The sequence below is a fragment of the Nycticebus coucang genome, chromosome 7 (assembly GCF_027406575.1).
Source record: "Nycticebus coucang isolate mNycCou1 chromosome 7, mNycCou1.pri, whole genome shotgun sequence".
Lineage (NCBI taxonomy): Eukaryota > Metazoa > Chordata > Mammalia > Primates > Lorisidae > Nycticebus > Nycticebus coucang.
The window spans coordinates 55,646,192-55,672,239 of NC_069786.1; the positions used below are offsets into that span (position 1 = coordinate 55,646,192).

A 26,048-nucleotide genomic window follows, 5' to 3' on the forward strand; every position below is an offset into this window, starting at 1 on the left:
TTCCTCATCATCCATTTACTCTTTAAAAAATAGTTTGTTGAGATATCATTCATATACCATTTAATTCATTATTTTAAAGTATACAATTCAATGGTTTTTAGCATGTTTAAGTATTGTGCTACCATCACATAATCCATTTTAGAATATTTTCATCATACCAGAAAGAAATCCAGGATCTGTTAGCAGTCACTTCCCATTTCCCCCTTAATCCCTCCCACCTGCCAGCTCAAGGCATTATACGATATGTAGTTTTTTGTGATTAGTTTCTTTCACTTAGCATAATGCTGCCAATGGTCATCTACACCGTAGCATGTACCAGTGCTTCATTTCTTAACATAACACACTTTGTTTGTGCAATCATCAGTTCACAGATGTTTGGGTTGTGTTCACTTTTTGGCTATTATGAGTAATGCTGCTATAAACATTTGTGTACAGGTTTTTGCCTGGGCATATATTCTCACTTCTCCTGGGTGTACACCTAGGAGTGGAATTGCAGGGTAATAAAGTAACTCCATGTTTAAGCGTTTGAGGAGCTGGAGTTTTCAGTATCAATTCACAACCCTACTGATAATAGATAAGAGTTACAATTTGTCTACATCAGTGGTTCTCAACCTTCCTAATCCTGTGGCCCTTTAATACGGTTCCTGTGGGTCGCAACCCACAGGTTGAGAACTGCTGGTCTACATCCTTTTGAGCACTTGCTATTTTTCATCTTTTTGACTGTAGGTATCACTGTGGGTGTAAAGTGGTAACTCATTGTGGCTTTTGTTTGAATTTACCCAATGGCTAATAATGTTGAGCATCTTTTCAAGTGCCTAGTAGCCATTTGTCAATCTTAAGTGGCTGTTCAGATACTTTACTCATTTTCAAATAGGGTTGTCTTTTGATTATTGAGTTGTAGGAGTTCTTTGTGTATTCCAGATATAAATTCCTTATAAAATATATGATTTGCAAATATTTCCTCCCATTCTGTAGGTTGTCTTTTCATTTTCTTGATAGTGTCCTTTGAAGCACAAAATTTTTAGTTTTGATGTAGTTGAATTTGCCTCTATTTTCTTTTGTTGCTTGTGGTTTGGTGTTAAATCTCAGAATCCACTGCCATATCCAAGATCATGAAACTTTACCCCTAAGTATTCTTCTAAGTGTTTCAAAATTTCAGCTGTTAATTCAAATTTTTAATCCATTTTGAGTTAATTTTTTTTTTTATAAGGGGAGAGTTAGGGGCCCAAATTCATTCCTTTGAATGCAGATATCCAGCTTTCCCTTTATCATTATTTTGAAAAGACTATTCTTTTTCCATTGAATTGTTTCAGCATCCTCTTCAGAAAATCAGTTCACCATAAATGTGGACTCTCAATCCTGGCACATTTTGCCACATTGTCTTGATTATTGGATCTTACCCATCATGACTTTTGCGTATTTGCACGCCTAGCCCAGGTCCTCTTCAGGCAACTCTGCTGAAGTAGGTTGGGGTCCAGAGTGAAGGAGGGAAAACTCTGAAGATATTTTCCCCACTCTGATTCAGTACTCAGTACTTTTCTGATCCTAGCTCTTCCCCTTCACCTTATTCTTGGCCCCAGAATCCATGAAACTGATAAGCCTTTTTTTCAGGGTTCCCTCAACAGCAAGGCAGACTCTGCATCTGTGCTGATCCACCCAACCCTCAGTAGGTGTGCTGTTTTCTGGGGGAAAACGGCACAGAGGGAGTTGGTGAATGCTTGTTTTAGACTCTTGCTTATACCATCCCAGAGGGTGATTAAAGCCTTAAGCCTTTCATTTTTGGCCTGTTGCTTTAATCAGCAACTCTAACACCTGACAGCTCAGCTCTCTCTCCAGCCCAGCTGAGCTCCTGACAACCAGGGCCCGTGCAGTCTACCTCTCAATCAGATCATCAGTATACCCACTTTCCTCTGATCACCTTTGCTCCCACCTAACCCAGGTCCCCACTCTTCCGGCCTGGATTCTGGTTCTAGCCTTACCTCTGGTCTCCAGGATTTCCCTACTGTTACCTTCCAAGCCATTTGCTATCAAGGAACCAGAGTGATCCTTTAAAGAATTTTAAGTCATCATCACACCCCTGCTTAAAAGTTTTTCTGGCTTTCTTTTGCACTTAGAATTAGGTAAATCTTTACCTTTATGACACCCTATTTATCTAGCCTCTGCATGAGTCGGCCTCTGTGTACCTTTTCAGTGTGTCTTGTTTCTTTCTTGATCACTGTACTCTTACCACATGGCCTTTCTTAGAAAGCAATAACTTCTTTTCCTTGTCAAAACCTCCAGTCATTTGGCTAGTTGACATACTGAGGGGTGGGGGTGGAATAGCTGTCCCAAATAGGTGGGAGTATTTTATCACTCAAACTATTTACAAATGTTAGAGCATGTGCATGGTGAATCAAAAGACTGACCTTCCATTGGTTTTATTATTATTTTTAGTTCTGTTCAATATACCTCTTTTATTGCCTGCCTCCAGTGCTGACCACTGCCTCACCAGCCCCTCCTTGTCCCACGACCACACCTCTGTATGGGTATGTCACTCCCCTACTCTCTAGCTTGATATTGTCTGCTCATATCTCAGGCTAGATGTGAAAAGGCTTAACTGCTAATGAGAAGGATCCACCCAAGTGGGAGTGGATCCCACTCGAGTGGGAGTGGGCATTGTAATTACCTAAAAGTCTTGTTAAAACACATGATATTGGGATGAACTCCTAGAATTTCTGCTGTACTAGTCTTGAATGTGATTGACAAACTGCATTTCTAGCAAAGCTGTAGAGAATTCTGACATTGCTGAAATGGGAATCACATCCTAACAACCATTGAAATATAGATTGGAGAAGGTTGGGCAGGAGGCTCCAGAGCCCAGGTGGAGAGATTTACTCTAGGTAGGAGAAGAAAAGTCATCCTCTTATACAGGATGGAGGTAAAAAGATGGGTAAAGACCCAGGTAGGCCTGAAGGTCAGGCGCAGGAAGTTGTTGCCAAAACTCTCCCCAGCCTGGATTCTTTTGCCATTATGAGACAGAAATTGAGGTCATCTGATGTTAAAGAAGAAGGAGCATGGAAGGCAGGATTAGAAGTTAGAGGGAAATAGAGAGGCTGGAATGGTCATTCTGGGGCATGGAAATCACGTGACAGACATGCGGCTCTGCTGATCCATGTTGAGGACTTAGGTGAGGTCGACAATCCTACATGTATAGGCCCCGATCTGCTCTGGAAACTGACCGAAATTACATCAACTGAACAAGGTTCTAGGGCAATGGTTCTCAACCTTCCTAATGCTGCGATGTATTTTCATTGTTACAAAGGGAGTGCGATCCACAGGTTGAGAACCACTGTTCTAGAGCAATCAGATCATTTTAGAAGTTGGTAACCAAAAAAAAAAAAAAATCTCAAACTAACCAAGTATGGCTCTCCTTTTCTGGTAAGGCACACAAATTAAGAAAGACCTAGCATGGCCCAGAATTGCCTCTCAACAAATGCAGAGAGATTCCTGTATATCAGCTTTATCTCTGAAGATGATTTATTATGTGCTTCCCTGCTAGTGTGTTTGTGTATGTGTGCATTAGTACTAAATTTAATTCTTGTTAATTTATGGTGAACTTTTCTTTCAAAAAGGCAGCATCATTTTACATTGAGATATTTAAAAACTTTCATGTAGGAAAGACGAGATACAGAAGCATGAACCCTGACTTTACTGTGCTCACTTCTCTCTGCCTTGTCCACTTGCTGACCCCGTGGAAAGAGCCATCAGCTTGCTCAGATTTCAGTCTCTGACATGTCATTTTGAGTTATACTGGCCACCAGGAACCAAAAGTCATAAGAAAAGAAGAAAACTGGAACTGTAATTTAGCACTGCACAAATAAACATGCTCTCTGCTGGTTGTGATAAAGGTCAGGAGAGCTGGAATCTGGCAGGCTGTCAAGTGAAGGGAGCTTCTGAGCTGTAGGAAGCTGAACAAATAGGTAGTCTTGGGAATGAAGAACCCTGAGCACCACTGAACCAGACTTCTAGCAGCAGACTATAATTGGCTACCAGTGACAGAGGATGGTGACAGAGCTCTTCTCAGAACCTTAAGGAGAATGCTGTGGTTTAAAAAAAGTTCCTAGTATTAGAACCACACGAAGTATGTGTTAATGTTATGAGCACTGGTTCATTTATTTGGTTTTAGTAATGACATCTATTGGAGATGGAAATGGAAAGAGCAGAGGAGATGCAAATAACATGGCATCTGGTTCAGGACTCCAAGAAGTGTAGGGAACACATGCCTATTCACCTACATACATATGTTCAGATTCAGGTAGGGAAGGCTGGCGATCTGACGGGTATTAAATAAAATGCCTTCATGCTGCTGGGTGAAGAGCCAACCTATAGCTGAGCTCGTCTGGTGCCACCTGCTGCCTCAGCCTTCCCTGCACCTCCTCCCTTCCTGACATTCTAGCAGCTAAGGGGTTAATACCAGCAGTGGGCCACTGGAACTCCCAAGCCCCACACTAAGGTCTCCACTTTGGTATTAAAGATCTTAATATCACCCCATGTATATAGATGTATGTTGCATAGAATTACCTGCATATTATGATTGTTTTATGGGAAATTATCTGCATTAAGATTACCTAGGACACTCATCAAAAACACAGATGCTTCCATTCCACACTCTGCCCCCACTGTCCCTCTGGGGGAAGCGGCAGGATAGGCATATTTATCTATCTTCCAGGTGATTCTATAGCAGCATATCAGATACAGTCTGCATTTTCTGGCATACCGCAAACCTGCCTGTCCTGTCTTCCACCTAGATATCAAGATTTTTGAGGTAGGGATCCTAGATCCTAAAACTCTTGACATTCACCACCATGCCTAGCTTAGTGCTTGTTCACTGGCATTAAAGAGGAGAGATCGTTTATTCAGAAGTGTAGCTGACAAGACAAATGGGGTTTGATGATGATGGTGGTGGTGGTGGCGGCAACGGCGGATCCTTGTGTGCCAGGTACTATGAAAATTAGATGCCTCCCCTAATTGAATCTGCGCAATATCCATATTCCATGGCTGAGGAAATTGAGACCCAAAGAGATGGAGAGACTTTCCTAAAATCTCATTGCTGGGAGGAGGCAGGTCCAGTCTTGACCTGTCTGACTTCAAAGCCTATCCTCTTTCTTGTTTACTTAACCATACTCGCCCTTGGATTAGAAAACAATCCTACAAGTAATTTATAAATCAGATTTTTTGGTGTTAATCTCTTCCATCTGCTTCTGTTTGAAACTGATTTGTTGCATTTTATTATGTAGGTGGAGGAGAGGCAAGCACAGAAGGCAAAGAGATTGTACGCAAAAGCTATACTCTCTAATTTGCAGAAACCAAGATGAAGAAAACTGAATATAGGAAGTAGAAGGTATATATAAATATTTTTCAATACTAAGAAACAATTGGAAACTTTTTAGTTAAGTATAAATAAAATAAGATGAAATAATAAAGCACTAACTGAAAAAAAATTAGAACGATGCAGCTGTCACTAGACCTAAGAAATCAAGAAAAGAAGAGAAAAAAATTTTGAGGTTATAGCTAGAAAGTGAGTAGCAGGAAAAAGAGTAAAGATGAAAAGACTGTTGAGAAATAATGAGGGCAACTGTGACTTTAGAAAGACCATCATTGGGCCAGCTGATGCCTAGACTTGACCATGGGCAAGACAAGCAGCCTGGATGTGTAGAAATTAAGGCAGCTCATAAGAGGCAGTGGATTGAAAGGATAACTGGGCTTTATATGCAATCAGGGTTTTTTTTAAGTATCCTGCAGGGAAGCTGGAATTAATGAGATCACAGAGTATTATAATTTGATTCTGGTTAAAGCATCCTTGTGCACTGAGCTTAATGAAGAATGGGTAATTAACATCTTTTGAATGTAAAGAAAAAAAGAATATACACCAGAATTGTCTTTTCAAGGCAAAAACAAGACCAAAATCAAAATCTGGATTAATAGCATCTGAGTGCTTATTCAGACTTCAATAGATCAATCCCAGTGCTTTTCTTTAAATACAGAAAAGTTCCTAATCATCTTTGATTCATTCATGACATATGGAGAAAACTATATTTATTCTTACTGGGATCTGGGCAAAATCCCCACTTTTCATCTCTCTCGTATCGGCTTGTCGTGGCACACCACAGTAAGTCGTCATCACGGCCTTCTCGGGTGCATTCGTGATGCCACTGATGGTTGTACTGGAAGGGAAACACACATGGCATCCCGTGGGCATTTCCTTTGATTGTATACAAATCTAGGAGAAAGAAATTCACCAAGTCAGTAAAGTATAATGTCAGCCTTGTCTTGGAAACTGCCATATATTTAATGCATTTTGGGTCATTAGGTAAATGACCCCGCATAGGGGCAGGTATTTTACCATTCCAGACTGAGCCCCCAGGTCCTCACATACCAGGCTGAGTGCAGGGCTCAGAGGAAGTGCTCACACACAGTTTGCTTAGACATCTATCTACTTCTTTGCTTACAATACAGAGCAACGTTCATGTCAATGGGTGGATAAGAAGGAAAATTTAATAGAGATATTACTTCAAAATATCTCCCAGTCATCCTTTGGCATCTCAAACTCAATAGTTTCATAGGCATTTATTAATTCAATAAATATTTATTGGGTGTTTAATATACCCAGCACTGGGTCTACAACGAATGAACCAGCAAAAGTTTCTTCATGTGGGACTTCCATTCTAGTGAGGAAAGACAGAGAAGGCAAATATATAAACATATAATTTTGGGTAGTGCTAAGTGCCCATGAAGAGAAAATAAAATAGGACAATAAGACAGAGTGACTGTGTGTGAGTGTCTGATGGGGCAGCGGGCACAGCTTTGGATGGGATGGGCAGTGGAAGGTGTCTCTGAATCACTGGGTTAAATAAAGGTGCAAGTCTTGGAAAAAGCTTCGTTCCGGTGGAAGGAACAACGAGCGTAAAGGACTCAGAGGGTTCAGGGATGTGCTGGAGAGTCTGCCCACCAAGGGCTGTCGGGCTGTCTCTCCACCGTGTATGGACCTTGGCCTCTACTCTGGGGGTGGTGGGAAGTCAATGGCAGGTTTTGAATACGAAAGTGACATGATCAGATTTCCATTTTTAAAGAAACCTTAGGGGTGCAATGGGGCCAACAGTCTACAAGGTGAAGAAGACAGCTGGCTGTGAGGCTTCCATGTGGCCTGGAGAGAGAGGACCCTGCGGAGGTGGCCTGCTGGTTGCTGTCTCAGAGTATCACAATTCTCAGTCATTCTTGGCCTTAGCAGAAAGCTCTTCATGACTTAGCTGCGGCTTTCGATGGGGAGAGGGATCAGGGTCACCTCCAGTTAAGACGCTAAGTCCTGGGGCAAAAGGGTCAGATGTTGAGATATCCACCCCTCTCCCTTAATTCCAGGGGCTGGACTAAGCAAGCTCACAACATGTTGTTGACCTTGGTGGCTAGGGCCGTTTAGCAACCAGAGGTAGTTCAGGACACATCTTTCTGTTTCAATCCCCTGTCTTCTATTCAGAAGCACATGTTGCCTGGAGTCTTCCCTGCATGCACTGTGAGTGTGGGTATACGGCTAAAAAGTTAACATAAAGCAAGATACCAAGTTCTTCCTTAGAACTGTAGATTAGTCTGGGTGCTGGTTTGCAGCACTTGCTTTCTTGCTAAGAACTCAAAATGTCCTGCTCTTGGCTTTTTACTCACTCCTTCTAGCTAGAGGAGAAAGTCCTACCTTGAGCCTTAGGAGTTCCTTGCTCCTAAGGACGATATGCTCTTATTAAGACACAGAGCAGAACCTCTATAGTTGACTACCTTCTTGTATCAATAACCTCCTTTAGTTGACCTAATTTTCATAGACCGGATATGCACATCTATAAGTCAGTACAGTATCTAGATCCTTATGATGACCACCTCTGTATGTTGACCAGTTTGTTAGAATCCCTTGGGTGGTCAACTTACAAAGGTTCTATTGTAATTCTGCACAGCACGGCAGGTGGGAGGCACACCTGTCCTGCTGGTCATTGTAAACCAGATGCCTAGCACTGTGCCTGATGAATAGTGCCCGGCAAATGTATGATGGACACATGGATGGAAGGATGGATGGATGGATGGAGACAGCTACCAAACAAACCCTGAGGGACAGGTCTGAGGTTTCAGAATTTAACTATGTGACTTTCTTTATTTTATTACTTTTTCTTTAAAAATGTCAAAAATGAAAGAACTTTGAAAAAGTAAAATCCCCCAACTACCATGCTTGCTACACACCCCATAATCCCTGATGTTACCCTGTTTCCCCAAAAATAAGACATCCTCTGAAAATAAGACCTACTTACAGGAAAGATAAGACGTCCCCTGAAAATAAGACCTAGCGCATCTTTGGGAGCACACCTTAAAATAAGACACTGTCTTATTTTCGGGGAAACAGGGTAGTTTGTCCCCTCTCTTCAAGTGCCTTGTGACATGACCATCACACAGATGTCAACTAGGCATGGGGAGGTGTTTCAGAGGCCCTGCAGACACACCTCCACGGTGGGAGGAGGGGGAGCTGAATTCCTACAGTACTAGAAAAAGGTGGCAGGGAAAGTTGTCACTTTTGTCCTGACAACTGTCTACACTTTAAAGATCTTTTCCTTCCACCTTCCTTTCCTCTTTCCCTCTTGTCCATTTGTTCTTTTTCCTCTTTTCCATTAATTCCCAAAGTGAAATGTTTTTTTCTCCCAATACCTTTAAATTCTGAGCAGTTCTTCTTTAGCAGAATTTGGCATGTCCACTTCAAAACTCCAGTAACCCTTTACCATAAGCAAGGAAGCAACTAAAATGTGTTTATAGAAGTCCCCGATGTCGCAGGCTCTGTGCACTTCTTTCACATAATGCTTTACAAATCTTTACTTATGGGCAAACTTTTAAAATATACCTTTCTGTGAGTACTTTGATTTAAATTATTTTTACCTTTGTGCAGATATTCACAAATGTCTCCACCACCTGACAGATAGGAAATCCACTTATGGACATACGTCCAGGAGGCCACCACTGTGTCATCGTCCTTCACCTGGACCACATACCGGAGCGGGCCCGTGATCATCTTCCCATGACAGCGCCACCCCAAGGAGACCTGGGTGGAATCACATTCATATAAGCTTAACGGTTGCTCCGGATTTGATAAATTCAGGCCCAGGCAACCGCTGCCTCCTATGTTGTAGAGATGGTGGTTTGAGACCCATTTCCACAACATGTTCTTGTCTGGTTGTTTGCAGCTCTCCAGGGTCAGTACAGATTTACCAGTTCGAATGCATTTCTTGAGACTCTCACTTTGGATAATAAATACTCCTTTACCTGAAACAGAAAAAATAAGACATGAGGAAGACATTTTCATTTATAATTCACTAGCGTTGGGAAGATCCCGGTGTGTATGGCTAAGCTGTGATATGTCACAGGTTCCAGTCATTTCCAATAGATCTGGAATTGATGGGGGGAGAGGGGGCAGGGGTCCACCTGAAGGGCTTGATTCCCACAAAACGAAGAGTCTGGGGGGAAGCATGAAAGGACTTACTGGAGCTCATGGGAGACCTCGGATTAAGATCCCATTGGCCACACGGGAACAAAGGCCACCTGGTTTACTTCCTGTCTATTCTGCAGAACTCTGAAGAGACACTAACAGGTTCCATTAACATGGCCAGGATTTAGGGCCGGTTGTGTCATGTGGCTGGGGCAGAACAGGGACAGGGACAGGCAGAGAACTTCGGCAGGTTTGGAATCATGCAGGATGAGCCTCTACATGCATTGTGTGAGGGAACAATGCTTCAATTTGGTAACAGTTCTTTTTATTTCTCCAAAGTTAATCAGGCCAAAGAGAATTGATTTACAGTAACCATGATCACTTAGACACCATTTAAAAATACTGTTATTAAGTAATGAGTATAATTGAGATGGAAGTGTTAGTTCAATGTTAGAATTTCACATTGTATATCCAAGCAGTACCCTGAACCCCATAAATGCATCAATGTATAAAGTTATGATTTAATAAAAAATAATTTAAAAATACTGTTACTGTATTAATGGAAGGTATACTTCATTTATAATTGGTATCCTTTCTTGTAGCCACATATTTAAGGTGTTGATTTGGTTGTCAGAGAATTGCTTTGATCACCATCCATCAAAGCAGAAGAGAAGGGGGTCGGGTGGGGGAAATGAATGGTTTTAGGGAGATTTCATTTAGATCAGGAAATTTGTTTTCCTAATGAAGGCCATGTCTGGATAGTTATTAGTAATACTCATTCAAAATCAAATTCACCTCTTGCCAATGCAATATGGACTCTGACAATTAACCTTCTCTCCAACTCTCCTTTCCACCTTTTCATGCCTAGGTGGAATGTTAACCTTAATTTCTGTTGTAACCTGCTAACTAATGACTTTGTAGCTAGCCCAGAGTTCTATCAGTTTTTTATTAAAGGATAATTATTTTACTATAACAGTTCTGTAGTTCATCTTCTACCTATACATATGTTCCAGCCTATCCATCTCCACAACTTACTGACCGGCCCTCAGTTTTACATCTAAGATAAGTGTGCAGACCACCTGGATAGTGGTTGAGAGCCCTGGAATCAGGCAGACTGCGTGACTGTAGACAGACTGCTTGATCTCTGAGAGCCTTGTCTTTCCTTTTTGATCTGGGAAGATGTATGATACTGAACTCACAGGGATGTTGAGGATATTCTATTAAACAACCTGTTCAAAACACACCATGCACTACCACGGAAGTGGGAAGACCTCAGCAAACGTGAGTTGTTATCATTGTTATTCCTCTGACTTCCTGATTCTTGGTCTACAGATCCAGCTGTAGATCTGGGTGAATGCTAATCTGAGCATCCCTCAAAGACTTCTCCCAGGTTTAGCACAGAAGCTTATCTTTAGTTTCTGCAGGACACAGTGGGTGCAGATTTTTTAAAATCAAACCTGAGACACTATGCAGTCACCTTTCATAAAAAAAGTACTCTTCAAACAACGAGATAACAAAATCCTTCTCACATTTGTTCAAACACATGTGCAGTTATGAATAACAGTCTTCATCTGTTGCTGTTCTACATTGCCTACTTGTAAAGTCTATACTGCAGGGTTTTGTTTTGTTTTTTAAGAAGAAAGAGAAAAATACATCATGTTGACAAGCAGCGTGTGGATGGGGGAATGGATAGCCTGTGAATAAGTGAACGTGGAAATGATACATCTCAAATTTAGGGTGAATAAGCAATGTTTTTCTAACTTATTGTTAAGAGGAAAAGTGTGGCAGAATTCTGTAGTCACAGCAGTGATTATAAAAATACCTTTCCAAAGCAGAAGATATTAGACACAGCTAATGCTGCTTACTTTGGGGGATGTGATTACATTTCTATGTCGGCTACGTTTAAGATGTAGCTTTGGAAAGTTCTCTAGAATGTGCCATAAAAAAGTAGCTGTGGCCCACCAATAACAATAAACATGATACCTCTAAATATATTAAGCTAAAAAATGACCCAAGCCCATTTGCATTAAGTTATAATAGAATCTAATCCCAGCACTGTTAATCTCCATAAATTCACTGAAGAGAAAAACAATTGTTTTCAAATAGACTGTGAGGAGACTTAATGTAGGCATCAATATTCTTATTGTTATTATATGCACATAATGTCTCTAACAAAACTATAATGTGAAAATAAGCCACCAATCTTTAGTGTGTGTAGTTGTTGGATTTCAAAAGAGATGAAAATCAAATGTGGGAGGAATCAAGATTGATTATATATGTCAAGGACATCAGTTCTGCTTGAACACTGATTAAGTGATTAATGAAGTACTGCCAGAATTACTAAATCTCTTTGCAGAAAAATGTTATTATACCTCCCTTCATAATTATAAGTTTAGGAGGAGAAAAAGGACTGATTTACTAGAACTAACTTAAGCTAATTTCCATTCTTAAAGAAAAAAAAATCCATGGAAGAGGGTGGTTTTGCTCTTTACTTCTAGTTCCTTTTAGGAGGAGATCATTTCAGACCCAATCAGACCCCGTAAGATAAAACGTACTCTTCTAAAGAGTGGGAGGAGAGGTGGGGCCACACCTACCGTGCATCTTAGAAGGAGTACAGGTAAAACTTACTAAATGCAGAATACAAATGTCAACATACAATAACTAAGAAAATGCCATGAAGGCTATATTAAACAGTTTGATGAAAATATTTCAGATTGTATAGGAAACCAGCACATTGTACCCCTTGATTGCACTAATGTACACAGCCATGATTTAACAATAAAAAAAAATAAAAAAAAGAGTGGGAGAAGAGTGTTTTCTTGACTGACTATTGGACTCAAGTTCAGGGTATTTCTTCCATGACTGCATATGGAGCATTCATTCATTCATTCAACAAGCATTCATTGGGTACCAGCTATGTGATAGGCATTGTATAAAGTGTTAAAGATAGAGGACTTATTTGCTTAAATGCCTATCCTTTGAAACTATATCTATTTGGTCTGGAATCATGGCAATTTGCCTAGCCAATGAAACAAAGGGAGTTCTATCAGTTCCAAAAAAAGGAAAATATAATCACCCTTAAAATAAGCCCTTAAAAACACAATATAACAAACAAGAAAAAGAAAACAGAACAAATTTATGACATTTGACTGGATCCTTAACTGCTGTTACACGTGAGGTGGACAGAACTCCCAGTGTCATCAGCCTTTCTGGGTGGGGAGTGTGCGTGCACACATGTGCTTGCCATTTCCTGGGAAGGACAAAGCAGGACAGCCCTGGGAGGAATATGGGTGTAGTAGAGGAGACTAACTTTGCTCATAAACTAGGGCTGCGAAGCTCAGAGTTGAATGGGACTGTAAAGATTATGTAATTAATTTCTTTTTCAAAATCCATTTTGTCTTAGAAGTTTTATTCCCACACAGTCAGTGAGGACCATATTCAGCCTAGGTGTGGCTTTATTTGCATATATTCATTTATAACCTAGAGAGAAGAACATGAACTACTATAGATTGTTGCTAAACATTTTCGAATAAGAGACTTGAAATTTCAAGCAACAAACATCTCCTGAATGCCCGGGAAGGCCTATGTTGGAAATTCTGCAGAGAGAAGGATGTATATGCCACAGTGCTTATCTGCAAGGAACTTGTGCTCTCCCTGTGAATCACTGAAATGTGAAGAAATGCAATAATAATTAATGCCAAAATATATTTGACATACGAGATACAAGTACAACAGAGTGGAAGTTGGGGGCGGAAGGGGTCACTTTGGCCAAGAAGACTAGAGAAATCAACCAACGCTCTCCTTCCTCTGCCACCTGACATTTTCATTGAACAAATACTTACCAGGAACCTAATATTTGTAGCAATGGGGATATATTGGATGCCAGTCCTCATCAAAGAGTGTCCAGGATCACGGAGGAGGGGTACCCAAACTCAAAGACGATGAAAATGATTATCTGTGAATAGGCTGTGCAGACCGCCTAGATATACACAACATTTTAATGACAGTAGAATATGAAGTTGGAAAGAGGTAGTTTGGGGTTATTTTATAGATAACTTGAATTTTATCCAAAAATGTCCATATTATCTTCAGATAAAAGGTATCTTTAGGAACTGGAGAAGACATGACAAACTGTGGTATAAAAGATGAACTGGGCAGGCGAATCGCTCAACAAAATCATTTACCAGATGCCCACTGTGCGCTCAGCAACGTTTTAGGTGCTGAGACAAATGAAGACAAATAATGAAGCTCCTGCCCTGGAAGAGTTCTGATTTCGGTGGGATGGGACAGGACACGACTGAACTGGAGACTGGAGCCTATGCTGTGATAGGGGAGACCGAAGGTGTCAGTTCAGTGATGATGCGAAGGGAAAGAGGAAATGGTCAGAAGTAGACGAGAGAAATGTCAAAGGGCGAACAAATGACAGGATTGGGTGACCCATAGAATGCGAGGAATCTGGAAAAGGTAGTTGCAATGCCTGTCAGATGCCTACCAATCCAACTTTGCCAGGAGTTGGGAGTCTTAAACCACCCTGCACTTGGCTTTCAGCACCCCTTCTGGTCACCTCTACCTGTCTTTTTGGTGCTCCCTTTTGCTTTAGACAGCTCTTTTCTTAGAACTGGCTGAATAAAGGTTTGAAATGTTACATGAATAAGGTAAGGCTTGAGCTGTAAAGCCTTGCCAAAGTTTCTGCATTTCCAATAAAAAATACTTGAAACAAATAATAAAACAATTCCTAAGGAAATACTCTTTGTACAGTGGCACTTTAAGCAAGCAAAAGACTTTCGGGTATTCAATAAATTGCATCAAGATGGTGTCACCTGATCCAGCTACACACAAAAAAGTTGGCCTCTGTTAAGGGAACGGGAAGGAAAAGTTCAAGTGCATGGTTCACATCAAGTGCAATGTTTAAGACAAGCTATTAGGAAGCCACAGCTTGCAAGCTGCAATCCACTTTCAATCTCCTACTCCAGTCCCCTGGGTTTGAAATTTCTTCCACAACATCCACCCACACAGCCAGGGCTGGGCTCACCCACTTCCTGTCCTGCAGCATCTCTTGAATTTGTCCATTTCCTTTCAGTTTAAGCCGGTCCATGGTCCAGAAGGAAGAGAGAAGGGAGAGCATCTCTGCTCTGTAACCAGTCTGAAAGTGAGCAGCTTCTCTCCTGAGATGTATCGACCTTTTGCAGCTCCACAAATTTGGGTTTAGCTATGTCTAGCTTATATGGCAAACAATGAATTCAGAGCTGATAGCATTCCTAAGATTACTCTGTTGCAGGCAGGGATATTGTAAGCTGCTGAATCAAGTCCTGTGCATGGCTGAGTGATGCAGAAAATCTGGATTCTGAATATGACTTTCCAAACCAATAAGTGAGGAATGTCCCATGCTTGCAGCAAGCAGCATGTGCATAGTTCTTGAAAGAACAGATCCGCAGAGCAAAATGAAAAATATGCCAGCCCTTTCTACTCCTCTCTGCATGAAAATGTGCATTTTACCTCAAATTGTCTGAGCTATAGTGTGCCTCCATGATCTGAAACCTTCTGGTACCTGTGAATTGCCTTCTATTAATTAATGAAAAAGTTACCTAAGTATATTTAAAAAAAAACTCAGCCTGTCTCAGAACGTCCTTTTCTCTCCCTGTCCTGGCATTGTCCTTGACTGAGCCTTGTTCATTCCCCTGCAGCTTCTGAACCTGGATAATCGCCACCTCCACAGGCCTGTGGGACCCCTCTTGCTAAATCTTTTTTGTGTTCTCTCCCCCTTTCTCTCTAATCTCCCCAAACCACCGCTCCAAGTTCCACAAGGCACACAATACTCTTTCTCACCTGTGGGAAAAATGAAAACCAGCTTAATCAACTCCACCGCTGCAGTTTTGTGCAGCTTCAAATTGCTGTTACTAATCCCTGAGCCAAGAAGAAGAATAACCTTTCCTGGTGTTCTTGCCACCTCCTGCCCATGCCTATCCCCTCCTTGCTAGCCCTCCTCATTTCAGCAAGCTGACTATTGCAGAAAATCTTATATCTTCCCAAAGTTCTTTGCTATATTTCTGTGTTTTACCACTAAAATTTGTAAACTGAGTTGAGAATATGTTTCTTCCTTTTAGCTTTTAGTCTGTTCCCCCATCATTTTGCTTTTATTTAACCGGTAAGTACCTCACAGACATTGCTGGTGTAAAAAACATTATTCACAGTGGCTGTTATTATCTTATAGACTGTGTGGAAAAGATACCATCTCAGTCACCAGGGAGCCTCGTTACAAAGAGCAAGTTCTGGCATGACCGGATAAGACAGAACACTGCTAAGCTTCCCTTACGGATGCCTGCATATTAAGGCCTTGGGGGAAATGATTCACAGACGGGGTCACCAAAACAAACAAAAACAAAAAACAACTCTACCATCAACCAAAACAACTCTGGAAGTGATGAGCTATCCATCTTAACTGCTTTGAGAATTAGAATTACATCTACTAAAGTGCAAGGTAGAAATTTTTGAAAAACCAAAAATAAGTTTTAATGGTAGACATATTGTTAGACCCTATATTAGCTTGCTAGGCTACAACAAAATACCACAAACTGGCTTAAATAGTGGAAATTTATTTTCTCTGTCTGGAGGCTGAAAGTGTGAGTCTAACATGGCAGGGTTGGCTCCTTCTGAGGCTGTGCGGGGCGGTTGGCACCAGGCCTCTCTCCTTGGCTTCTAGATGGCCGTCTTGTCCCTGTGTCTCTTCACATGTTCTTGCTATGCATATTTCTATGTCAACATTTCCCTTATGAGCACACCAGTCATAATAGGGTAGTGTTACCCTAATCATCTCCTTTTAACTTGTTTAATTCTGTAAAGATCCTCATCTCCAAAGGTCTCATCTGGAGGTGTTGGGGATTAGGCCTTCAACACAGGAATTTACAGGGGTTTGTGGGGACACAATTTGACCTACAACAGCAATCCCCATCCTTCTTCCTTAGGCTGGCTACATAATTTGCAGGGTCTAGGTAAAATGAAAAGGTATGGCCCTGGCTAGAGACAGGTAAGTCAAATCAACCTCCCCTTCCACGGGCCCCCAAGGGATTACAACCTTTGAGCCATAACACACAGGGAGCAACCTGGTCCCCAGATTGGGGACAGGTGATATAGGGTCCCAATCAGTCCTCACAGAAGGTGCAGTGGTGCTGCCAGCCCAGTGGGGACTGCAGTTTCCTTGCCATGTCCTGAGACACCCCGGGCTTCCAGCCCCCAACCTCAGTGCAACCTGGTTGGCTGTGAGGCAAAAGATAACAGTTATTGTGGGGCAGGCGTGAGGTGGGGGCACCTGAGAAAAAGTTCTGGGAGGTGAGGAAGGGACAAGTAGAACTGAATTTGAACTGAGGCTCCAAGCCCTACCTGGTGCTCCACGGTCCCATCATGTACAACACACAAATTCACAGATCAAAACTTTTAAGAATATCAAGACTCAAAAATGCAAAGCATTAAGCCCTAAGTGGAAGGCCCCTCTAAGCTTGGGGCCCTGTGCAACTGTGCTGGTTACATGCCCATGAGCTTGGGGCCCTGTGCAACGGCGCTGGTTACATGCCCATGAGCTTGGGGCCCTGTGCAACTGTGCTGGTTACATGCCCATGAGCTTGGGGCCCTGTGCAACTGCGCTGGTTACATGCCCATGAGCTTGGGGCCCTGTGCAACTGCGCTGGTTACATGCCCATGAGCTTGGGGCCCTGTGCAACTGTGCTGGTTACATGCCCATGAGCTTGGGGCCCTGTGCAACTGCGCTGGTTACATGCCCATGAGCTTGGGGCCCTGTGCAACTGTGCTGGTTACATGCCCATGAGCTTGGGGCCCTGTGCAACTGCGCTGGTTACATGCCCATGAGCTTGGGGCCCTGTGCAACTGCGCTGGTTACATGCCCATGAGCTTGGGGCCCTATGCAACTGCGCTGGTTACATGCCCATGAGCTTGGGGCCCTGTGCAACTGCGCTGGTTACATGCCCATGAGCTTGGGGCCCTGTGCAACTGCGCTGGTTACATGAAACCCTCCCTGTTTGTGAACAATGAGGCGGAAAAGAGACCTCGGCACATGACCGAGCACTTCTTTTAGGGCAGAACTGCCTGAAGCTAGAAAAGTCCCTGTCTTGGTTTCCCTGTCTGAATAATGAACGGGTTTAATACCTGTACTGGCCTCATAAGATTACCAGATAAGGTTTACCTCAGTCATGATGATTACTTTTTAAATGTTAATAAAGGTGAAAGCAGGTCTTTGAACATGTGTGGTGCCAAAGAGCAGCAAAATAAGACAATATTTACAGTTAATATAATTATTTCGAATTTCCTGTTTACATTTTCATAAGTGAAAAGAAAAGTTCTCAAGAGCAGAATGCCAAAAGCCAGAAATAGTATGACTTTTTTATTAGCATATTTCTTTGGATCTACAGTGGTGTGGAAAGTGTCATAAATTAAAAGTCACGTGACCATACATGAAACCAGAAATCTCTTTTCTCTTTAGTTTAGCTCTGTGTCACAGAACCCAAATTAGAGAAATTCTAAACGTAATTTTCCATTTTGCTTGAGTAGTTTTATAACACATTTTCCCCTGAATGACTTAGTCTAGTACTTGTAAGGTGCTGTTTTGTTTCTTTGATGAACAATAGTATTTCTTTTCACTTTGATCAATTCAAAATATAATTTATGTTCCTAGCTATGCATTGGAACATCTCCTAAAAGGCTTTTAAGGATAATTTCTAAAGAAAATGGAGGGAAGGGTCTATAAATGCCTCGAATATATTACTTTGATAGATTGTATGAGGATTTGCCACGATAAGAACGAGTTCAGAAGAGACAACGCAAATCATTTCAGAAAACCTGATACAAAAAAGGTGAATTGTTAGGTTGAGAAGGGAAGCTGAGGGGACAACTGAGCTGTGTGGCTTGACCTTTCCTGTCCTGGGCTTGGAACTGCGCTGCGTGGTATCACAACAGGAAAAGAGGTTAGAGGCTTAATGAGAAAGAATGAGAAGGACCCAGAAAAGTGAAACTCTGTACTGCCTTGCCAGGGAAGGAGCCAGTCAGAGCAGACAGGACGAGAAAAGAATGAGGTGGAGGAAAGGATGACAGCCTGCGATGGGACACGGAGCCAGACGGCTGGAGTGATTTGGGGCTAACTGATCTGCAAACTGATCATGCTTTTTCTTAAATTCCAGATCTTGGGCGGCGCCTGTGGCTCAGTGAGTAGGGCGCTGGCCCCATATGCCGAGGGTGGCGGGTTCAAACCCAGCCCCGGCCAAACTGCAACAAAAAAATAGCCGGGCGTTGTGGCGGGCGCCTGTAGTTCCAGCTGCTCGGGAGGCTGAGGCAAGAGAATCCCGTAAGCCCAAGAGTTAGAGGTTGCTGTGAGCCGTGTGACGCCACGGCACTCTACCCGAGGGCGGTACAGTGAGACTCTGTCTCTACAAAAAAAAAAAAATAAATAAATAAATAAAAATAAAAATAATTAAATTCCAGATCTCCAGATTAGGAGAAAGGCCCATTACCTAGAACAATAAACAAAACAATGGCTTTGGACATTTCTGTTTTATGAAAATATCCTCTCCCCCCTGTGGAAGGAGAAGTCTGGAAAGGAAGGGGTTGCAGATAGCAAGAGGCTGACCTCTCCTTCCTCCTGCTGAAACTCAAACCACGTGATAGAATGAACTATGCCACGGGCTCTCATGCCTACCGGGGGATCCTTTGCATTAGAGCTGAGTGCCTGGTTCGAATCCCCATGCTACACTCTCCAGTAGAAGCTAATTACCTAACATTTCTCCATCTGCAAAAGAAGGGTAGGTATTGATATTGCCTGCGTCGTTGTGAAGAGGACGGTATGCGTTAATGTATGTAGAACAGCATGGAGTAACCACTGTCCAGATGCTGGAAACCACTGGGAGCAGTAGAGACGGCGTTTTGACTTTTGTATTAGAAAGGGAAGCTATGGGGAAAGTCTAGAGCCACACTCCTCCTCACTGCTGCCTCCAAGGGGTGGTTCTCCTCACCCTCTTTTAGAACCTCTCCCAGGTGACACTCTCCCTTCCTTGTCACTGGGGCTCATGACAGTGGGCCACATTCACCATGGCTTTGATACAGGCAGGCTCCCTGCTATCCTCTCCACGCCACAGCCTTTAACTTTCACACCAATGTCCAACACCCTGGCTGTGCACTTCTCCACTGCAGGCTGTGGACCCTTCATGGTCGTAAAAATCAATTTAGTGTGTCATGATCAGCATGACAAAACAAAACAGAATGGAACACAGTGGAAATGTAGCAGCATGTCCCATTAGATAAGGTATTTTTTTTTTTTTTTTGTAGAGACAGAGTCTCACTGTACCGCCCTCGGGTAGAGTGCCGTGGCGTCACACGGCTCACAGCAACCTCTAACTCTTGGGCTTACGCGATTCTCTTGCCTCAGCCTCCCGAGCAGCTGGGACTACAGGCGCCCGCCACAATGCCCGGCTATTTTTTTTTTTTGTTGTTGCAGTTTGGCCGGGGCTGGGTTTGAACCCGCCACCCTCGGCATATGGGGCTGGCGCCCTACACACTGAGCCACAGGCGCCGCCCAGATATGGTATTTTTAAATGAAACTATGTTTCAGTTGTATGTAAGTGGGCATCTGCCCTGCGGCTTCTGATGTAAGATGTACCTCTTTCTTTTCTTTCTTTCTTGTTTGTGTGTGAGATGGGGTCTTGCTCTGTGTCCAGGGCTAGGGTGCAGTGACATCATCACAGTTCACTGTAATCTCAAACTCCTGGTCTCAAGCAATCCTCCTGCCTCCGCCTCCCAGAGGGCTAGGATTACAGGGGTGAGTTACTGGGCCCAGCCTAAAATGTAGTTATTTTTCATGGCTCACTGACAAAAGAGTACTGAATTCTTTACTCCAGCTCTGTCTCTGCTCTGGACACTTGGTTCCTCGACCTCCTCTACTGCAAGGACCTTCCTTCTGCTTCTTCTCTACTCTGGCGACCACTCCTACAACCACGTCTTGGATTTGGTCATTACCAACCAACAATGGATCTATCTCCAAAACTTGGGATTTTCATTACTACTCCCCCTCCTTCTGTGCAACTTCTCCCATCTCCTATTTTTCACTAAGTCTACAATTTTTTAATTTTCTTCTTTTTAAACTCTATTTCTTGAATCCAAACATTTTCTTCCTTAGTCTTTCTATCGGGATGGACTGAGCTCAGCTTTAATCATCCAAATGCTGCCCTCCAGAATTACTCTCTTTAAGTCTCAGACTGACCATGGCATTTCTAAACTTGTAAGTGTGACCTACTTCCCTTTCTCCAAACCCATAAGGCCATTCTCAGCAATAACCAGTTTACTCAGTCAGACTTGTTTCCAGAAGCAGAGGGCCTCTAACCAAACTCTTCACTCCCTCATCTCTCCCATGCTTCCTAGTACAGCTTCTCTTCCTGCATGTGACCATGCTCTGGAGGTCCACCCCAGGTGCAGCCCCTGAGGAGACAGCGTGTGACCATGCTCTGGAGGTCCACCCCATCTGTAGCCCCTGACGGAGATGGCGTGTGACCATGCTCTGGAGGTCCACCCCATCTGTAGCCCCTGACAAGATGGCGTGTGACCATGCTTTGGAGGTCCACCCCATCTGTAGCCCCTGACAAGAGGGCATGTGACCATGCTCTGGAGGTCCACCCCATCTGTAGCCCCTGACGGAGATGGTGTGTGACCATGCTCTGGAGGTCCACCCCATCTGTAGCCCCTGACAAGATGGCGTGTGACCATGCTTTGGAGGTCCACCCCATCTGTAGCCCCTGACGGAACAGCGTGTTCCCATAGTCTGGAGGTCTACCCCATCTGCAGCCCCTGACGGAGACGGCGTGTGACCATGCTCTGGAGGTCTACCCCATCTGCATCCCCTGACGAGGCAGCACCCCTGTGCACTCCTCATATTCCCTATCATGGCTGATTAGTCATGGGAAGACCTTTGATTCAAGGACAGAGCACAAAGACTAGCCAGCATGTTGTGAAGAGTGAAACCAGACTTCTGTCCTAGGAGATTAAGACCCTTGCCAGGAAGCTGTGGGAGCTACACATAAAAGGTCCTACAAGTGGAAGCAGAAGAAACTAGTCAACAGAAAGGAGAGCCAAGCAGAGCCCCACGCAGCTCCAGAGGGAGAGAAACAGACAGCGGCTTCTTGCTTACAGTGCCAGTTCCTGTTCCCGGGGGTCCTGGCTGAGCAGAAGAACCTGTCTTTGGGTCCCCTTGACATCCTGGGACCATTATAACCAGCTCCGCATTTGCCTGGGCAGCCTCTAACAGCCTCTTCCCTGCATTCAAAAGAGCCCACATGGGAACCTTCAGCTCACAGAACTTTTACTGCTGTTCAACATGATTCTATGCCTTTGCATATGAACTGTGGCTTCTCTCCTAGTTCCTAAATGGCAACTACCTACTTAACCTCTAGCAAAACCAACTCCCTTTTGTGAGTCCCTGGCTCCCCTGGCCTCTTCTGCATGCCTTTACTGCTTAGCTCATTCCTGGTTATCAAAACACCTCCTGCACTCTTCTGTCATGGTTTGCATTTCTGTACCTGTCTCTGGACTCTCAGCTTCTTAGGGACATGGTCACATCCTGCTCATGTTTTTATCTCCTCGATCTTGGGGCGAGTAGCAGATTCTGTTGGTTCCCTGCTCACACCCCCTCACCTGGAGCTTACTCACTTGCAGACAGTTCCCGTGCACTCTGACTCACTTTCTGTGTCTCTTGGCCTGAGAGCGTTTCAGGCAGTCCAGACGCACCAGGGGATGAATGCCCAGGAGTGACCCTCGGTCAATGAGCAGTATGAGCTGGTGGTAAACACCTCAGCTCCCTGCCCCTTGGTAGGTCCACTGAGCTCTATACTGTCCCTCAGAGGGCCCTCCATGAAACTGAGACCCAGCTGCCCATGGTAGCTTTCTTCCCATCCCTGCCTCATTCTCCACTTCCTTGCTGTGCTTTCTAGAATCGCTCCCTAAACAGACTACTTGCACCCCAATAAACACATGTCTCTAGGACTGCTTTTGGATGAGCCCAAACTAAGATAGCGAAATAAAGCACATAGCACTTGACAAACAGCGAATGAACAACAGAGGCCTCCAGCCCCTCACCCTCTTTCCACAGGTACTGAATGTCAAGAGCTGCCACCTACTTACTCCCTTCCTCAATTCACTCTCTTCTCTCCAGATGGGACCCCAAGGTCAAGCACATTGACCTCACGCTCATCAGCACCCTCCCTTCCCTTTGTCACTGATTATTCAGAAGAGCCAGGCCCTGACAGTTCCCAAGGATGATACAGCTTTGGCCACTCTCCACTCCTGCTTCTGAGAAACCAGGCAGTGCAGGAAGAAACTCTTCTACTATATGGGGGGGCCGGGGGGGGCATTTCACATATGTGGTTTTTAGCTACAAGGTAGCTTCAAAACCCTTTCATGTGTCTCCTCCAGTTCATTTCCTTTAGCAAAAACTATATCCACCTTTCCCCTCCCTCATCCTCCCTCTGCCTTCCTAGTACCTGGAGTACTTGAGTGAGTGATGTGATCACATCTGGTCACCTGTTAGAAGAGGAGCTCAGATTCTAAATTAGGGAAAACAAACCACAATGAGGCTCCTTGGTAGAGCAAGCTAGAGGTAGGGGACAGGATTCAGACCTTCCAAGCACAGCACTGTGAAGGGGGCAGTAAATAATGGTCACAGGGAGCCAACCTGTCAAAATGGTCTGGATTGACCAGGGGAATAGGACGCTGTGGCAATAGGGCAACACAGGGACAAGCTTGGATAAGTATTATTATTAGCTCCATTTTTACAGATGAGGAAACTGGGGCACTGAGAGGTTAAGTAACTTACCCAGGGTCACACAACTGGTAAATGTCACAGTCAAGATTCAGACTCAGACAGTCTGGCTCGAAAGCCCATGAACTTAACTACTGTACCAACTGATTTTTGAATATAACGTTATTGGTAAGTGATTGAAAAGTCAGTACAATACAATCTGCCATCTGCCTCCCAATGCTGGTATGGTTATATCAGATCTATTAATGATATATATAAAACAATACATATCAAACAATTCAGATGAAAGATACTGTATATATAATCTAAAGTGCATTATTATATGTCCATTATTAGTGGATAGGAAATGAAAGATAGTTATTGTATTGATAGTTATTGTATTTTTCTCCCTGTTTCTCTGTGGATATTAATCAAGGCTAAATGTAAGTCAGTGTGGGACAGTGAACTCAGCAGTAAACTAAGGGACCCTGAAGCATGGCTAACTACAAAATGCCTCAGCTTCCATATCTGTGGAATGGGTGATTTAGATAGACAGTGCCAGGAGTCCTTTTGAATGCTAAGATTTGGTTTTTTCATCTTTGTATAGACAAGAAAAACTTGATTTCAAACGTGTCCAGATTATACTTTAAATTCCATTGAGGTGGGTGACTGGGAGGGGAGGCAGCATGAGGATTGGGGCACGTTATCTCTGTCCCCTTTAGAACATCAGTAGCAGTGTATTCACATCTGAAAACTCTCTATGCCAACTGTCAACCCCTTCAAATTTGCAAACTGCACCTAGAGGCTACAAGGGGTAGTAGATGGTTCTAATTTCAGAGTGTCCTTGACTACTATAAAGAAGGCACTGATTAGGTTCTATCTCCGGCCTGGATTTGGGTCTGCTACATATAGAAGGGATTAGCCTGTGGCTCGGAGGATCACCAGCACACACTCTGCGTGGCCCAGTCCAGCTTCTGTCCTTCCGCCTGCAGCCCTGTTCTACCACCTAGTGCCCTGGCAGAACCCACACTTGGAAACATTAAAGAATAACCACCGCACGGTAAACCCCTGGTGGTGATGGCCCACACTAGGAGCCAAACGTGCATTCACCAGAACAGTGTTCGCCAAGCGGACCAGAAAGGTAACAGCATCTCTCTGACCTTTGCTCAAGAATGGTCTTGTTCCACCCGCCCTAATAAAGCTCCCAGGAGTGCTGGGAAAGGCAGTCCAGAAAAGACTATTTCAAAAGTGTGTACACATTATGTTGAGGAGGAAAAGCATGAACACAGGTATTGATCACACTTTGTTTTACCCTCTCTCTCCCAACTTATCCCAAAGGGCTGAGAGAGAGGCCGCGGACCGCTCCATCTCCTTGACTGAACCGCCCCCCTACCCCCGCACGCCCGGACTTTCGCTCCTGGACGTGGGCTCCTCTGCCCGCAGCGGCCGATGCCGGAATGGGGGCCCCTGCGACTCGCTGCAGGTCTGTCTACACGGCCTTCTGAGTCTTACGGAGTCTAGGAGGACCCAGTGAAAGTTTGCGGAATGGACCCGTTTGCACACGTGCGTGTTTCAGGGGATAACCCAGTTCTTCGCGGTCGCATGAGTACTACCGACACCATTTTTTCTGCTGAGAGAAACCAAGGAGCAAAGAGGGTCATCCAGCTCACACAGCTCAGCCGGCCTCAGGGGCTCCTGCCCCTGCCCTTTCTCACCGGATGTGAGAGGTGTTAACCAAGAAGAAGTCCCCCGGAGGGGGCTAGCCACTCGGCAGGTGCGGCGCGCACCCCACCCCGCGCCCTGGCTTTGGAAGGGGGCGCAGTGAGCCATCTTTTTGCCGTCATTTATCCAAGACCGCATCTTCCCAAAGAAACAACTCTCTGAAAGTTTCCATTTTGAAACTTTTACCCTCCTATACCGGTCTTTTGCGGGTAGCCGGAGACTCGTCCAGAGCCGAGCCGAGCTGCCCGGAAACCGAGCCCCGCCCCTGGCCGCGCCCCTCCAGCAGCTGGAGGATGCGCCGCGCTGCAGCCGCAGCAGGGCCGAGAGAACAGGGGGTCGGACTGCGGGCACCGGCGGCTGCACGAACCCCGCCTCTCTGGCCAGCCCCTGCCTTTGCCCCTGGCGTCCCTCCTTCGACCTCTCCCTCGATCACCCCCCTCCCACTACCCCCAACGTGCGGATCTGGTCCCACAGCCCTGGGGACACTCACCCTGCCACTCGAGAGCCCACTCAGGGATGGGCGTCGCCCCCGCGCCCTCGGAACTGCCCCGCGGCGCCCCAAGCAGTAGCAGCAGCGGCGGCAGCAGTGACCGCGGCAGCATCGCTAACCACTGGGCTCGCTGGGCTCCCCTGGTCGCACCCTAGGGGACCGGAGCGGCTCTCAGAGCGCCTGGCCCTGGGGCGCGGGGGCGGGCTGCGGCCTCCTCCGCGCTCCACCCCACCCCTGGGCCCCAAGACCTAGCTCGTCACCCCTGTCGGGGCTCGGGCTGGGAGATGGCAAAGTCCTGGAGGTTTTCCCCGCCCCACCACTCCATCTTGGGGAGGAGGAGGAAGAGGGGGTGGACCGTCTGCCCATCCCAGAAATTCCTGCCTTTAGGGTGGGGAGAGGAGGGGTGCGGCTGTCGGGGGACGCTCCTTGCTCCTCCCGCTTAGCCCTGCTCCCAGCTCGGCTCTCTTGGGGCTGGTGAAGGCTGAAGGGAGTTAGAGCAGAGCTGCGAGTTGAGAACCTCCTCCGGACAGGAAGTCTGACAGCTGGAGTTTGCAAATCACCAGGATTCC

At 44.7% G+C, this 26,048-nt stretch overlaps 1 protein-coding gene across 2 annotated transcripts in view; it reads right to left on the bottom strand.

Moving 5' to 3' along the window:
• PLA2R1 (phospholipase A2 receptor 1) overlaps positions 1–25,755 on the bottom strand; it is a 134,605-nt gene extending 108,850 nt beyond the window's left edge. For both annotated transcript variants that reach the window (XM_053597839.1, XM_053597838.1), the window contains exons 1-3: positions 25,480–25,755; positions 8,938–9,321; positions 6,086–6,259 (exon numbers count right to left, since the gene is read on the bottom strand). In XM_053597839.1, coding sequence (XP_053453814.1) covers positions 6,086–6,259; positions 8,938–9,321; positions 25,480–25,591 — 670 coding nt within the window. In that variant the 5' untranslated portion in view covers positions 25,592–25,755. The remainder of the gene's footprint in view (positions 1–6,085; positions 6,260–8,937; positions 9,322–25,479) is intronic.
• Positions 25,756–26,048: the final 293 nt, after the last annotated feature.